Here is a 16,568-nt window from a genome sequence, read left to right as displayed (position 1 = left end):
GGTGTTGTTATCGTGTTTAGGAGGGCATGGGGACGGAGGCTGGGTGTGTAGAGCTGTAGCAGGTGTTGTGTGTATATGTGTTTTTTCTTTTATCCTCACCGATGTTTACCCCGTCGCTGTCGGGGCCCCCCGTTCCCTCCCTGGGCGGACAGGTGACTCCCGAGGGGCGCTATGTGCCACCGCCGCCCTCGAACAGCAAGGCGTCGTACGCCACCATGGTGTTCGTACGGGCCGACATTGTGAAGAACGCCGGGTCGTCGCTCGGTCGCGCGGTGACGATAGCAACGCGGTATGCTGCCGTACGCCGCCAGACTGCCCCTGCACCGGGGGAACGGGAGCTGCAGGTATACAATACAAGCAAGGGGAATGTGACACGTCGGCGTGTGTGTATGCGTGTATGTATGTCACGGGGGGTAGAGGTAGGGGAAGAAGGGAGTCCTGCGGGAAACCTCTGCGGGTTGAGGATGTTGGAGGTTGAGTGCAGGTGTGTTTGCAACGTTGCTGCACGTGTGGTGGTTTCGCAAATCCCGTACACTCTACCCCTTTTCCCTTTCGATTGTCCTGACGATTTTACATTTTGGGTCGTTATATAGTATGTCCACACATATACGACGGGGAACAATATAATGTATATTTTCAGTACATTGTATACATATGTATACGCTTTAGGGTTTACCTTTGTATACATATGTATACGCTTAACCTTTGTATACATATGTATACGCTTTAGGGTATACCTTTACTTCCTATGGTATGTAAGAACTTTGGCGTCCAGCTCGCGCCGAGACTCGAACTCGGGTTGGTGGATTCAAAGTCCACAGTGATGACCACTACACCACGCGAGCAACTCCTTGTATAAATTGCAGTAATAGTACTAATAGTCTCGGGCGTTTGCATGTGCATCCCCTCCTTAATCAGGTTTTGGACTATCAGAATTGCTCGGCCACCTTGCTTCCCCTGATCGCGTCGTCGTACGCGCTGTACTTCATGGGGGAGTCCATGATGGCCATGTACCGCCAGTTTGAGAGGGACCGCGACCGCGGGGAGTTTGGGGCGCTGCCGGAGCTGCATGCCCTGTCATCCGGACTTAAGGTGTGGGGTGGGTGGCTGGATGTGTGGGTGGGTGGGCGGGTGTTGGCCCTCGAGCTGCACGTGGATAGCTGCCATGTCTCGAGTGCTGTTGTCGGGACGCCAGTGGCGTACATATGGCTTGTCAATTAAGTCTTGTCTGTCTTGCCAATCTGCATTACGTGTGTATGTCTGTATGCCTGTATGTCTGTATGTGGTTATATATTTTATGACATTTGTGTATGTATGATTACAGGCCCTGTGCACTTGGATTACTGCGGATGGCATTGAGGAGTGTCGTCGTACTTGTGGAGGCCACGGATACAGCAAACTGTCGGGGCTACCGACCCTGTTTCAAAACTACGTGCAGGTAAGCGGCCGGCGAGGGGGAAAGGGGTGGAGGATACAGCGGGGCGGACGGGGTGGGGAGGGAAATCACCCGCATCAGGGTTTCAGGAGCGGTCGCAATCCACAATCCCCTCTGCTCCACTCTATCTCTGTCTTCTGTGCGCTTCCCTCTCCCCAGCCCACCTTGCCGGTGGACTTCGCATATCTTTTTTCCCCACCCCACCAGCCTGAAGGCTAATCCCCCAGGTCAGCCTTTCCAGCCCAGATGAATGGAACTCCTCCGTCTTCTCCCGGGCTGTTCCCCTGTGGGGGGTTGCGGGGAAGTAAAAACACAGTGGCTGACCCATTTGGTTGCACGTGGCCCGGGGGTCTGCGGGTTACTGCTTCTCCCCTGGAACTGCCCCACTTGTGGATCCGCCCCACAGCGCTGTGCTGCTCGCCCTTCCCTCCACCGCAGCGCTGTGCTGCTCTTGATCGCGCCATCTTCCTCTTTCTGATGGACATTTCCCTTCCCTTGTCTTACATCCTTTGCTTCCCTTAAAAAGAATGTGACGTGGGAGGGCGACAACAACGTGTTGTGTCTCCAGACGGCGAGGTACCTCCTCAAGGTGGGGGGATGGGGGGGATGCTCGTTAGGGAAGGGGGAAAAGGGGGAAGGCGGGAAGTGAAGGGAGTGGAATGACCGGGACGTGGGACGTGAGCGTGACCGGTGTGCTGTAGGGGAGGTGAGATGAGGCGCCGAAACCAAACCAGGGATGGAACAACTCTCCCTTTGGCTTCCACACTGCTTATGCGTGGCGCTAACCCTTAGTGCTTTTTGCATTTGCCTTTTGCCATATCGGCATGTCATATTTGAACTTTGCCAGTTGAAATTATGGACTAAAACCAAGCTATGGACTTACGCATAGTGAACCGCCCTCCCGTACATTCGTATAATTCATACGAATGTACGGGAGGGCGGTTCACTTATCAGCTTTGGCAGTACTGACATGCATACATATTCAACACGTCCCTCCTTTCAGGACGCGAAGGGCCCTGTGGGAAGAGAGCTTCTGACTTACTGGCGATTTACCTTTCGGAAACGCACGCAAACCCACTTCGCCCCTTCTTTACTACCCGTCACCGCCCGCATACTAAGTACGTACATACATACGCACGTACAGGCGCTGGCGGGTGTCCACAAGGGCACGTCGGCCTCTGGCAGCGCCTCCTACCTGAACGAGGTGGCGCGGGAGCTGGCCCCGGCCAGCCGCTGTACCGCCGCATGTGACGAGTGCTGGCTGAGTCCGGAGGTGGCGGCAGGTGCGTTGAGACACGCGGCGGCGCGCAGCGTCGCGGCGGCGGCGGCGACGTTGACTTCGGCGACCGGTGGCAAGCTGGTGTTTGAGGGTCGGCCCTGGAACGAGAACACGGTGGACTCCATCCGGTGCGGAGTGGGAAGGGTAGTGGGTAGTGGGTAGTTGGTCGCAGTGGGTGGATGCGGCTCAAAGGCGGGAGGAAAGGGTGCCCGTCCTCCCACACGTGCATGTCGGCCTTTGCTCGTGTGCACGTCTTGTGTCTCATCACACGTTGTGTGTCCTCCATCGTGCGGAACTCTTTGTGTCGTCTCCTTGTGCATCAAGCATGATCGTGTTTGTATCTGTTCGTGTGAAGTTGTTGTGTGTTTTCACGTCCCACTATGTTTTGCGACCACCATGACATGGTTTCCCAGTGGTGTATTTCCCCCCGGCCCCCCCCCACCACTCACCTGCGCCTCACCCCACTAGCTTGTTGGCCGCACTTTCGTGGTTGAGTCCTTGCTACTGATTTTAGTGCGGCGGCTTTTACCGGCCCTGCGCTTCTAATCCCGACACCCCACCACGCAACTTGCACCCACCATTGCTTGCCTGCATATTACACTGCACTACCGCCCACCCATAACCCCCACCCACAGGGCAGCTAAGGCGCACTGCACCTTCATCCTGCACCAGACCTTCATCAAGAGCATCGAACAACTGGAGGAAGCTGCCGCCTCCACCTCCGCGACCACTCCGGGCCAGGCCGTGGGTTCCTCAACTGCTGCGGTGCTAAGGCAGTTAGCGGCGCTGTTCGCCCTGGAGCAGTTGGAGCGGGAGGGCGGTGTGGCGGCATTGCTGGAGGACGGCTACCTGAGCGGTGAGAGGGGGCCTCGTTTCGGATTGGGAGCCGGGGAGAGAAGGGTGATGAAGGGGTTATTCTTTGGTCCGGGTGTGCCATGGTCGGGTGTGGAGTGGGGGGTGCAGTGCTCTTGCCCTTGACGAGGATGCTTTCTGGGTGCAGTCCTGACCTTGCCCGTGACCTGGACCTTGGGCCCCCTCACTCTATCACCGGTTTTGCATTGCGATGCAAAGTATTGCTTCTATTGCAAATGTACGCGCGACATGTATCTTCCCGTATATATTTTGTCTCCATGCCTCGTCCGCTCACATCCTTATGATTACATGTACATTTATATATTCTGGCGCTATCAACATGCGCCTTCTTGCTCCCACCACCAATGTCGTCTGCCTCCCTACCCCCTCCCCGCCTCCCCGGGCCCACAACTCCCACACAGCCGCCCAGGCGGCCTCGCTTCGGCGACGTCACCGGCTGCTGCTGACCGCCCTGCGGCCCAACGCGGTGGCGCTGGTGGACGCATTCGCCTTCCCCGACTATCTGCTCAACTCCGCTCTGGGACGGGCCGATGGAGACGTGTACCGAGGTCTGCTGGACATGGCCCGTGGGTCGCCGCTGAACGCCACTCAGGAGGGCCCCGCGTGGCAGGAGGTGCTCAGGCCGGTGCTAGCGGCTCGGAGCCGACTGTGAAGTGGGGAACTTAGTGGGGCTGAGGTTGGGACTGACATTATGTGCTGGGACCGTGTGTGCGGGAAGGACGAGGAGATGGTGGGGAAGGCGTGGAAGTGGCGGAGGCGGAGGACGGAGCGGGGCCCCGCAGATGCAACGAACTTACGAGTGCCCGCCAAACGACGTCGATGAAAATACAACAATACGTTTTGGATTTTCCACTTCTTAAGGATGCACATAAGCGCTTCATTTCGTTTTCCCTTGTCATGCATAGCAACAGCAGCAGAAGCAGCAGGAACGGCAACAGCAGCAGAAGCAGCGGCAGCAGCAAGTTGTGATGCCATCGCATTATGCATGCACACACAGCCAACACGAACACACACCTGCACATTTCCATTTGACATCTCTCTGCTTGGCCGTTAATAACAACTTTTTATGGGGAAGCACATCCGTGTACGACATATGGGGTTACCGGTCTTGCCTGTCGAGGGTGGGAAGTATAGGGGGCTGGGAAGGGGACCTCGGCCACAGAAATTCCACAAGTGCTATGGAGGGAAATGAGATGGGAATGTTCGTGCATGAAGTACGGCATCCAGAAGTCAAGTCTTTGCTCGTACAGAAGTCCGCCGGCTACAAATATCGGACGAATGCTGCCCAAGGTGCATAGCATTGTCACTTAAACTTATGTTTGTTGTGTTCTTAGGATCGCCCAATATATACTTGCTTTCTGCTATCAAAAAGCTTTCACGAGACGGTTTTCGGGCTTCCTGCCTCATGACCTACTTTTGGTCGACTCTTGCTTGTCCAGATGCGTTAGGGCACATTGCATGTATTGAAGGTCGAGCTTTCGGATGTCGGCTTGCTGCGAGGCAAGAGGAGGAATGAGTCACCAGCCGGCGAGTCTCACGGGAAGCCCTGACCATTGAAACATCCGTGAAATTAAGGTAAGAGTTTGTAGGATTTCCCTGAGACCTACTGCGGCCGCAAGGTTCCAAGACCCGTAGTTGCACCCCAGTTGTGCGATTGCAATTGAAGGTATAAAGGTTAAATACAGCAACCTGAATGGGATCATGCGGCACCCGATTTTGCAAAGCCGCTGCAGCCGGCCACAGCGCCTGCCGATTGCCATGGTGGCCACGGCCACCGTCGCCGCCGCCACCGACGCCGCCACCGTCACCGCCATCCGGCGACGCCGACGCCGCCACCACTGCCGCCACCCGCACCCACACCCGCTGCGGCCGCCACGACTGCCACCCGCCGATGCCGCCACCACTGACGCCCACACCCGCAGCCGCTGACGCCACCACCGCCACCACATCCTTCGTTATGACTAGATCCGAAAAGTTAATGTGGGAGTTCCGCCCTAAACCCTAAAACCCAAATTATTTAGCAGCCACACCACCAAGCTGGGACGAAGGGAGACCAGGAAGGGGAGTGGAGCTCAACCGAATGCGTCCCTTACCCTTTATGGACTCAGGTTAATGTCCAGCCGTACAAACTCATTCCTTGGGCCAGGGTTGTGAAAGTCTACATCCAGGCGTTTCCCAGACCACCTCCACAGCTGCTTCAGGCCTGCGGGCCAGCACCTCCACTGCCGCTACAAGCTCCTTCAGGGGATGAGTGCCGGTGAGTGGCGTGAGGGGCGTGAGAGAAGATGGTTGGAGGTTGGGAAGTTGCAGTTTCGGGAGGTTGGAGAATAACGGCAACAAACACATTGCTAACCTATCATTAGAGACCCACCTCGACCCCAAAAAGTACAGAAATACACATGTTGTACTTCTTTCCCCTTTATTTCCTCTGACACTTCTCCCTGTGTAGCACTCACCACTTCCTCAGCCCTGGGATGCTCCCTCGGCCCTCATGTCCCCCTGCCCCCCTCCCCCCTCGTGTGTGGTTCGTCTTTCCCCCCGTTCCCACAGCAGGTCCTCACCTGGCTGGCTGTGTCACCAGGCGGGGGGGGGACTCTGACACATGCTTGCTGTGTGTGTGGGTGCTGTGGGAGGCAGGGTCGGTGCTGGGAGAGGGCCCCGAGCTGGGGGCCTTTGAAATCAGGTGAGGTAGGTGGAGGTGTGTGGGGGGGAGATGGGGGGAAACATGTCTGTTTTTTGATGTGTCTGTGCCCCTGTAATCTTGTACCTTTGTCGGTGTGATAGGTTATCAAGGTGTTTGTTGGTGTTATTCTCCAATCAACCTGCACCTCCCAAAACTGCAACTTCCCAACCTCCAACCTCCAACCATCTTCTCTCACACACCCCCACACCACTCCACCCTATGTGCTGCCACAGGGACCTCGCCGCGACAGGCACTCATCCCCTGGAGGAGCTTGTAGTGGCAGTGGAGGTGCTGGCCAGCCGGGCTGATGCAGCTGTGGAGGTGGTCTGGGAAACACTCCAGTCCCTGTTGAGCAGTGACCCATGGGTCAGGGAGGCGCCTGAGGTACGGAGACACACATCTGATCCTCCCGGAGGTTTTCGGCTGGATGTAGACTCTCACAACCCTGTCCCAAGGAATGAGTTTGCACGGCTGGACATTAACCTGAGTCCATAAAGGGTAAGGGATGCATTCGGTGTGAGCTCCACTCCACTCCCCTTCCCTCCACTCCACTCCCCTTCCCGGTCTCCCTTCGTCCCAGCTTGGTGGTGTGGCTACTAAATAATTTGGGTTTTAGGGTTTAGGGCGGAACTCCCACATTAACATATTCGGATCTAGTCATAACGAAGGATGTGTTGGCGGTGGTGGCGTCAGTGACAGCGTTGGCAGCTGTGGCTGCGGGTGCAGGTGGCGGTGGCGGCGGCGGCGGTGGGTGCGGGTGGCGGTGGCGGTGGCTGCGGGTGCAGGTGGCAGTGGTGGCGGCGGCGGTGGGTGCAGGTGGCAGTGGTGGCAGCGGCGGTGGGTGCGGGTGGCGGTGGCGGTGGCTGCGGGTGCAGGTGGCAGTGGTGGCGGCGGCGGTGGGTGCGGGTGGCGGTGGCGGTGGCAGTGGGTGCGGGTGGCGGTGGCGGTGGCGGTGGTGGCGGCTGCAGGTGTGGGTAGCGGCGGTGATGGCGATGGCGGTGGCGGCGGCTGTGGCGGCTGCAGCGGCTGCGGGTGGCAACAGCTGCAGCTCATGCATAAACATATATTCCCATCTCGTCTCCCTTCATAGTCCCATGGAGTGGGCCCTACTGCAGCTTATTCAAATCTCTACCCTGCAAGACGTGCTGTACACACAATACACACCCAGGCTATGGTGCTGGTCGGTTTCCTCTTCATCAGCTCTCAGTGGCTGCAGGGGTACATATGCCAGGGGTGGCAGCCCCCGGCGCCCTCAGCCTCATACACACAGCTGGAATCAGTTAGAAGCCAAACTTGTTCGAATAAGGCAGTTCTGGAGCCGTTGGGTTTGCCTGAACCGTACAACCTCGTGAAGCTTGTAATTGTACATCTATTCATCCAGTTAGAAGCTTACAAAGCTAATCAAACCGGGCTGCAGCTTCTGACACCAAGTCCGATTGCGGTCTACAGAATGTGGCTGGTATATGTGTGTGTGTATTTCACATAGATATTCACATCACCCGCATGAGCCACAGATCAATACCAACACATCCAGACCACCATCACGACTGCCACGGGTCCCCCAGCAAAACACCGTCGTACAAACATATTCCGTACACATGTACCCAGTCACACGCTGTAGTTTTCCCAAGGCAGGCAGCTCATGAGGGCACTCATGTCCTGACAGTGCCGTACAGGGGTTTCTCCATCCGTACCTGATGAACATATCCCGTACATTTACATAGGTGTTTCCTTGCTCGCCTCGACACGCTCATGCATCGAAGGCGAGTCAGGTAGTGACTGCTGGGTAAGTGGCCGCGGGTTCAGCTATACCCCCTTGCTTCACACAATCAGGTAAAATCTGCTGTCGCGCTATCAACGCGATTAACTTGATCAGCTCTAATGCCAGAACCTGATGAGCAGCGGACACACAGCACTCATAGTTTTTACAGTTGTGTCCGGCCGGCTCAGGCGCAACGCCCTATACAAGTTTAAAGCTCAGCAGAAATGGAGGGACGTCCGTAAAAGCTGGGGGGCCATCGACGGCCATCTACTTACAGTCATTATTGCGGCGCCGAGTGAGGATGTGGAGATTCTCTCCTGCTCGCCTGGGCTCATGTGGTATCACGCAATATTGTTATGTCATGACTTCAGGAAAGCATCTATGGGCGGATGCAGATCCCGTTATAAGCCCGGGATACTATAGCTCAGCCCTATGGCTAAGCGCGACCACACAGCAGTCGGCAGTCAGTTCTCAGTAGTCCAAGGACGAATGGAACTTTGGCAGCAATTTAGAGCGGTTTGGACATCATGGCATGTCATCAACGGCTAACCAAAATGTGCGCGCGGCCCGTCGGTCCGCAACTAACAAAAGAGCTGGGCAAAATATTAAGGGACAGGATTCATACTCGGATACCTCAAGACACCATTTAAAAAATTCTTGGCAAAGCAGCGCAGGACTGAAAATTTATTTCACAAGAAAATGTCAGGAAGAGGTAAGTTTGCTGGGCTGCTGCGTCGCAGCGTGCGTGTGAGCAGCAGCTGCTGTATTGGAATGTTGCTTCGCACTATTTGTTTACAGCCGCTTCAATCCGCACATTCGGCACTGTGTTGCTGCAGCTAGATAGTTCGCTCTTAATTTGTTGTTGCTGTGATGACCAGCCGGTCAGTTTACCGGCAGTGCGCCTTAACCCCTTGGCCCTAACCCTAGCTTACCCTAAAAAAGTGCACCAATGGCCACGATTTTATGTAGGTCGTGGGAGCAGCGGCGGCTATGGTCCCAGCAGCGGAAGCGGCGGCTATGGTGGTGGTGGCCGCGGCCGCGGCGGCGGCAGCGGCGGCGGCGGCGGTTATGGTGGTGGCCCAAGCGGCAGCCGGGACTATGAGGGCGGCCGCTTCTACGGCGGTGGCGGCGGTGGCAGGGGTAGCGGTGGTGGTGGGCGAGGTGGTGGAGGTAAGATCTATCTTGAATACTGACCTGTGTCTCTGCGTTGATTCCCAACCAGCTACACATTTGCAGGCTTTCACCCGCTATTACTACTGCGGCTGCAGGTCAGCAGGTTGCTGCACTTTCGTCTTCGGAAGTGGCGAGCCGCCTCGGAGGAATCTTCCGTGGACTCCGCATGACGGCGGCTGGCGCTAAGGTCGGAAAGAACCGCCTGCAGTACTACTTATAATAGTGTATGTGATCCAAACAGTTGATGGCCATCATGGCCTTATCATTAGATAGTATCCATGTGATAGGTTATGTTGTCCATCGCTCCGAATGCATGTCAGATGCGTACATACATAATGGACACATATGTGTGTGTGTGTGTAAAACTATGTGTGTGTGTAAAACTACCCATACGAGCCGAAGGCTTAAGGGCAATAATAATGGACATAATGGACACATATGTATACGTAGTGTATACGCAAGCACACATACAGTACATCCACATAAACGTGCTCTCATGCATGCGAGCATCATTTCTTGCTCTGTCTGGTGATGTGTGCCCGTGTCATCAGATTATGTGGTCATTCGTTATCCACTGCGTACCTATAGGTATTTATTAGCTAATACATAAATCAATAAGTAACCTAATAAATTCCCTAATAAGTAAATAAATAGGTAAGACCTAACGCCGACAATTTCTGCGAAACCAAACCTGACGGCTCGTCGTCCGGACGAGGGGAGGAACCCTCCCGGGAGGCCCCTCATTCGCTGCCACATATAATAGCGGTATCGAGACAATTTGTCCTATCCACTAAGGATCAATTCTTTTTGATTTTTACTCCTGCACCGTTAGCACCGTTTTAACACCACCACCACCACCACCACACATATGCACATACATACATACATACATACATACATACATACATACATATCAACTTGCGAGCTGACCAGGAACTAAGTTGATGCGCCGTTGATCCGCTAGATTTGGTTTGATGCTGGTGGTGAGTTGCCGAACCCAACGAATACATTCTGAAGTCGGATGGGGTGACGGATTAGGGTGCCCCTCTAGCAGGGGAGAGCAGGGACTGCCCCGGGAAAGGGGGCCGCTGGCGAAGTTAACCACCCTGTAACAACATACATACAGGTGGCACATATGGAAGCGGGTGATAAGCCAGCGTATGCGACAAAGCCCTTGCACCGCGGTACGGCGGGTACGGCGGTGCAGATCTTGGCCAACTATTTCGCGTTACAACGCCTCAAGCACTTTCCTGAAGCGGTAAGATTAATGAGATTGTAGTACACTTACATACATACATACATACATACATACATACGTTGCATTTTGTATCTTAATTATCTTCTATGCTTGCTGCGCGCCTTGCTTGACAACGCGTAGTGGAGCTAGCTTTAATTTTCATAAAGAGAATGGATATTACTAGCTCCTTCCTGTTGATGTCGCACGATTGTGTGTGTGTGTGTGCGTGTGTGTGTGTGTGTGTGCTGCTGCCGCCTCCTGCTGTTCTTAATAATGCATTATTCTTTCTTACGAACGCCGCGCCGTTGCAGGCTGTTCAACTTCTACGGGCCCAGGCTTGCTCTTGTATTAAAATAATAAATAAACCATGTTCCCGCCCTCGCTGGAAAAAACCGCACGCTGCATGCAGGCTGATCATTACGATGTAACCTTCAAGTCTGCTTCTCATGGTAGGTGTGTGCTTGCATTACGTACCTTGCTGGGCCTGACTTTGGACAGGGTCTGCAGGGTCTGCTGCCCAGCTGCCCCAACGAACAAGACCGCCGAAGACTTCCCCCCCACACACACAGGGAAAAGGGGCGTGAGGGGCGTGAGGGTCCACTGTCCCATCTGCTGCTGCACACACAGCCTGAACCGCCTTAGACCCTGTAAGGGTATGGTACACACAGCGGTAGGTATACAGAGGGGAAAAAGAAGAGGCCCACAGCCTCAAACGCTTCGCCAGGAGACCGTCAGCAGCCAGCAGCCAGCAGCCAGCAGCCAGCATTGAAAGACGCTCTCGCCGAGCTGGCCCTTCCCCCTCAAACCCTGCTGCAGTTCCCCCGTGTACGTACATACATACATACATACATACATAATGCGCATGGCTGCTCTTCGGTTATTTGGTCTATTATGTCTGTACGTATGTACGTATGTATGTTCTCAGAGCGAGAAAAATATATATAGCCGACAGCAGACATACATTTAACTGATTATATAGATTTCCCTTGAGACGCAAACCGCACGAAAGAGCTCTCTTTTGATAATAACTACTTGTTTTAGTTACGAATGAATTCATTGTTGTCCTTTGCTGATTTCCTAATATAAAATATTTTTTCCACATTATATTACATTATAATACATAGCGTGACGAGCACCCTACATACGCGCGTATGAATGCATACGTGCTTATTACCTAGCTGGCATGCGCAGCAGTACACATGATAGTGGCACCCGTCACGCTCCTAAGCAAACAAAACCAAGCAAGTATCGCATTCCTGTACTATATACCACGTACTGCTGCTATGCATGCATATGTAGGCGCCGCCAGCCCCCGCATCCCGCAGCGGCGATCAGCAGCAGCACCGTCACCAGCTGGTCCGGTTGAGGCCGCTGCAGGTACTACAGCTGCTGTAGCGACCACATCCTCCGCTGCAGCCGCCGGCCATGCTGATGAGGCCAACAGGGAGGATCTGCCGCCACGCCTGGCGTTCCGGATCATGAGCCAGCTGGCGAGAGACGAACGTTGGCCTGCAGCAGCTTGGGCATTTGACGGCAGGAAGAATCTGTTTGTGCCGGAGGAGGTGCGGCGGAAGTGACACGTACATACATTTCTCTTGGTTTAATTATTGTTATAAATATATTTCATTAAATTATTCCATTTGAATTTTTTTCAATCTGGAAATATAATTCACAACGTGCGTGCGCGGTTGTTGATGCAAATATAATAACTATTTCCAACGCATGCACCTGCTGCTGCTGTACTGCTGCTGTACTGCTGCTGTACTGCTGATGCATGCAGGCATTCGGGCAGCTGCTTCCGCCGCCGGGAGAACTGCTCGAGTTCAGGGTCGAGCTAAGTCCGGAACAAGCTGCAGGAGGAGGGCGCGTGAAGTCTAAAATCTTCACGGTGAGTCGCGGTCACTTTATGTGATGGTTCCAAGCTTGCTTGGCTGGGGCCATGGGGTCATGTGTAGACGACACCGCGGTGATAATAACATTGCAAAGCAAGCTAGCAGCAACCTGGCGCATGTAAGCATATACATACGCTGTACATGTACCTCGTTTTTGCTTTTATAATACGTTGCATATAAAATATTTTCATTAAACACGTACATATACGTTATGAGCTGTGCGTGGGCGTGGGCGTCTGCGTCACTCGATGTTTATTACATTACGCATGAAGTTCGCGGGCATCTGCTGCTGAAATATAAATGCGGAGATTGTTATATCACGACTTTTTCGGAAAAGAACCGATCGGTTGATACAGATCCCGTAACAAGCCCAGGATGCTACAAAGATGCATGCCCTATGGCAGCCTGGGTGGAAAGCTACGGACCAGTAGCTGACCCTCCCTTAGCAACTGGTACCTGCATAAATACAGCTTACATTTTTAATTAATGAATAAAAATGACATTTTATTATTAATGAATAAATACGACAATACATACGACGTACAACCCAGGTCCTCGTCAAATATGCCGCCACAGTGGAGCTCAGCACACTGCAGGGGTACCTGCGAGGCGAGGTGCTGGCAGCTCCTCGAGACGCCATGCAGGTGCGTGCTGTTGCTGCTGCTGCTACTGCTGCTGCTACTGCTGCTGCTACTGCTGCTGCTGTTGCTGTTGCTACTGCTGCTGGTGGTGCTGGTGCTGGTGCTGGTGCTGGTGCTGGTGCTTGTATGGCCATCTTTAGCTCCTATTCATTCGCTATCATTTTACAAGCTACAAGTTACCAATTCCGCACAAGTTCGGGGTGTCCGTAAAAGCTGGGCAACGTGCCGGGTCTTCCAGGCTTCCGAGAGGAACCTGGCTCGTGCCAGGGGTGGGGCCTCGGTCATAATCATGCACATGTGCCCTTGGGCCTTCGGCTCGTATGGGTAGTCTTACAGGTATGGGGTCACACACACCCAACCATGTAACACACACACACACGTCGCACAATGACGAATCAATGAGTATCACCCAACCTATTTACCCGCCTCCCATCTACCACAGCAATCTCATCATTTGCCGCCAGCAGGTGGTGGATGTGGTGCTTCGGCACCCCTTCAACCTCATGAAGGACTGCCTCATCTGCGGCCGCAGCATGATATTTACGCAAAACAAGCCAACGCCAATAAGCAAGAATATGGAGCTTATTAGTGGTGTGAAGCAGGCAAGCACCTGGGTAGCAGCGGAGGGGCAACAGAACGCGGGGCGGGGCGGAGGGGGGGGGCCTCCAGTGGTCGGGGAAGTGAAGGATGCATATGGGGGCGTGGACGCACGGCAGGTTGCATGGAGGAGTCAAGGCTCCCGAGCGCCTGGCTGGTGGGGGGCCCCGCCGAGGGATGGCGGGGCAGACTTGCCCTACATATCGCTCCGTCGGCGCGCCAGCGTTAGTGTAGTAGCTGGCCACCGCTGAAAAGGCCTCCCGAGATGCTGGTCAAGCGCATCGCACGTATTTATAGTTGATTATGTGTACCGTAGTGTGTATCAGCTATTACGATTAGCCTCTGCTGCAACTGTTTCGTTACTTACCCCAACATACCAGGACACGGCACATATGATCTCTAGACAATGATAAAAAGTAAACAAAACCGTAAGTACGAACGAACCTGGTAACTCAGCTCGTCACCTTTTATGCACACACGCATGCACGCGCGTACACACACGCACACGCACACATGCAGAGCTTCAAGGCGGTCGAGTCGGGGCTGGCGCTGAACCTGGACACAACTTTTGGCGCTTTCCTGGCCCCCGCGAGGCTGGGGGATCTCCTGGGCGAGGCGTGGAGGCGGGGCCCTCGGGAGTTCGTCGCCAGTGCCAAGGGCCTGATTGGAACCAAGGTACACTTGGAGCAGCTCAAGCTGCAGGGTGCTGCAAGGATGTGGAGGAAGTCCGCCGCCGTGCCGGCGAGGTCACTGGCGTCGACCGCTTCCAGGCCTAGGCTTGCCCAGGGCGAGATGACCGTCTTGCTGCATGCAGCCGCTGTTCCCCGGGTTGCTGTGCCCTGGGGCCGTTGTTGACATCATCAGCAACTTTGTTTGGGGAAGGACCTGGCGATTCTGATGGCCAGCGGGCGGGTAGTCTTGGACTATTCTGTTATCGGTTTAGGGCCTTAAGCAATGGCGACGGCTGCTGGAGCGACGTTCCTTGTGCCGGCCATTGCGGTGACAGGGGCCCAAATCCTGTGGCCCAAGGCTTGTGCAAGCTGTTGCACAAAATCCGGTTTGGGGCTGCTAGAAATTTTAGGGGTTATTGTTTTGAGGGGTAATTTTGCCCTGACACTCAACTTTTGAGGGAAGATATGTCCCCCCATGTTTCCTCCTCATTCACTACTTGTGATGGCCGTCGGAAGCTGGAGCCCCGCGGTTGAACAGTAGGAAACGGAACTGGGTGAATGTACTGCTGCTGCTTTCACTAACCTCGAAAACACACATGCGAAACCATGTCCAAACGTTCATCAATTGTTGTTCTAAAACACCCGAAAATTCCAAGTTCTTTTCGCGCCGCCTCCAATTGGCGTCTTGTTATCAATTGATTGCAAACCGTTACCGGTACTACGGTATATTATTTATTGATATACGGGATAATATTAGTGTATTATTGGTATATAGGTGTTGATATACGGTATAGTATTTATTGATGTAGTAAATTATGTTATTATTAATGCATGTATGCACATGCACACAGGTGGAGTTCAAGCTGCCCAACGGGGCCATGCGGCGAAAGGCCATCCGAGGGTTCTCTGAAGCGGGCGCGGATAACACCAAGTTTTGGAATGAGGAGAAGCAGAGGTGAGCGGCGTGGGCGGGCGGGTAGATGGCAGGCGTGGGTGGAAGGGTGGTGGGTGCCACGCGCGTGGTCACATCGCCGGATAAGGAGCATGATGGGCGATAATGATTATGTTAATGATAATAATAATAAATAATAATGGTGCGCATGCCGGGTTGTGTGATGTTTATATGTGTATATACATATAAACATATGTAGTGGGACCAAGGAAGGAAATGATGAGCCAACCACACCAGTCGAGGTACAACATACGCTTCAAGAATTTTTATCCGAGCGGTAGTCATTTTCCCAGCCCGAGAATAGAGGCGGCTAAAATAGAAGTATTCTTGTGTACACGATGTAAGAGAACGTATACATATACATGTGTATACTCTTTAAGAGAACGTATATATATACTCTTTAAGAGAACGTATATATATATACTCTTTAAGAGAACGTATATATATATATATACTCTTTTTACATCGTGTACACAAGAATACTTCTATTTTAGCCGCCTCTATTCTCGGGCTGGGCGCCGCGCCGGACGAAAATGACTACCGCCCGGGTAAAAATTCTTGAAGCGTATGTTGTACCTCGACTGGTGTGGTTGGCTCATCATTTCCTTCCTTGGTCCCACTATGTTCATTCATTCATTCATTCATTCATTCATTCGTTCATTCATTCATTCATTCGTTCGTTCATTCGTTCGTTCGTTCGTTCGTTCATTCGTTCATTCGTTCATTCGTTCATTCGTTCATTCGTTCATTCATTCATTCATTCATTCGTTCGTTCATTCGTTCATTCGTTCGTTCGTTCATTCGTTCATTCATTCATTCATTCATTCATTCATTCATTCATTCGTTCGTTCGTTCGTTCATTCGTTCGTTCGTTCGTTCATTCGTTCGTTCATTCGTTCATTCGTTCGTTCGTTCATTCGTTCATTCGTTCATTCGTTCATTCGTTCATTCATTCATTCATTCATTCGTTCGTTCGTTCGTTCGTTCGTTCATTCGTTCGTTCATTCGTTCATTCGTTCGTTCATTCGTTCATTCATTCATTCATTCATTCGTTCGTTCGTTCATTCGTTCGTTCGTTCGTTCGTTCGTTCATTCGTTCATTCGTTCATTCATTCATTCATTCATTCGTTCATTCGTTCATTCGTTCATTCGTTCATTCGTTCATTCGTTCATTCGTTCATTCGTTCATTCGTTCATTCGTTCGTTCATTCATTCACTCATTCATTCATTCATTCATTCATCCGATGGTTATCATTCTTTCTGCCCAAGCAATAGCTATAAACCAACGAGAACTTATCCTTGAACCTCAAGACCTGAATGACTTCTGTAATGCGGCCATCGTTCAGCATACATGTATGATGTTACAGGGTGGT

The 16,568-nt window shown here is 53.0% G+C and overlaps 3 protein-coding genes across 3 annotated transcripts in view; all 3 read left to right on the top strand.

The window, feature by feature from the left end:
* Positions 1–6,874, top strand: part of VOLCADRAFT_92640 (uncharacterized protein) — a gene marked incomplete at both ends in the record, with an annotated part of 11,636 nt that extends 4,762 nt beyond the window's left edge. The window contains 12 exons of the mRNA XM_002952047.1: positions 153–419; positions 919–1,119; positions 1,325–1,438; positions 1,962–2,024; positions 2,439–2,842; positions 3,350–3,570; positions 3,989–4,153; positions 5,510–5,567; positions 5,780–5,844; positions 6,138–6,270; positions 6,504–6,654; positions 6,851–6,874. Of these exons, the coding sequence (XP_002952093.1) occupies positions 153–419; positions 919–1,119; positions 1,325–1,438; positions 1,962–2,024; positions 2,439–2,842; positions 3,350–3,570; positions 3,989–4,153; positions 5,510–5,567; positions 5,780–5,844; positions 6,138–6,270; positions 6,504–6,654; positions 6,851–6,874 (1,866 nt within the window). The remainder of the gene's footprint in view (positions 1–152; positions 420–918; positions 1,120–1,324; positions 1,439–1,961; positions 2,025–2,438; positions 2,843–3,349; positions 3,571–3,988; positions 4,154–5,509; positions 5,568–5,779; positions 5,845–6,137; positions 6,271–6,503; positions 6,655–6,850) is intronic.
* Positions 6,875–8,731: 1,857 nt separating this feature from the next.
* VOLCADRAFT_92639 (uncharacterized protein) lies at positions 8,732–9,425 on the top strand (the record flags this gene model as incomplete). The annotated part of the gene is made up of 3 exons (XM_002952046.1): positions 8,732–8,779; positions 8,869–9,202; positions 9,301–9,425. 3 exons carry the CDS (start codon positions 8,732–8,734, stop codon positions 9,423–9,425), a joined length of 507 nt encoding a protein of 168 aa, XP_002952092.1.
* Positions 9,426–10,340: 915 nt separating this feature from the next.
* VOLCADRAFT_92638 (uncharacterized protein) lies at positions 10,341–15,202 on the top strand (the record flags this gene model as incomplete). Its single annotated transcript, XM_002952045.1, has 8 exons — positions 10,341–10,463; positions 10,852–10,891; positions 11,012–11,112; positions 11,768–12,004; positions 12,235–12,330; positions 13,443–13,796; positions 14,092–14,247; positions 15,095–15,202. The coding sequence occupies 8 exons, from the start codon at positions 10,341–10,343 to the stop codon at positions 15,200–15,202; spliced, it is 1,215 nt and encodes a 404-aa protein (XP_002952091.1).
* Positions 15,203–16,568: the final 1,366 nt, after the last annotated feature.

The sequence above is a fragment of the Volvox carteri genome (genome assembly GCF_000143455.1).
Source record: "Volvox carteri f. nagariensis unplaced genomic scaffold VOLCAscaffold_27, whole genome shotgun sequence".
NCBI lineage: Eukaryota > Viridiplantae > Chlorophyta > Chlorophyceae > Chlamydomonadales > Volvocaceae > Volvox > Volvox carteri.
Note: the sequence above shows the minus strand (reverse complement) of the source record. Positions and strands in the feature narration are given on the sequence as shown.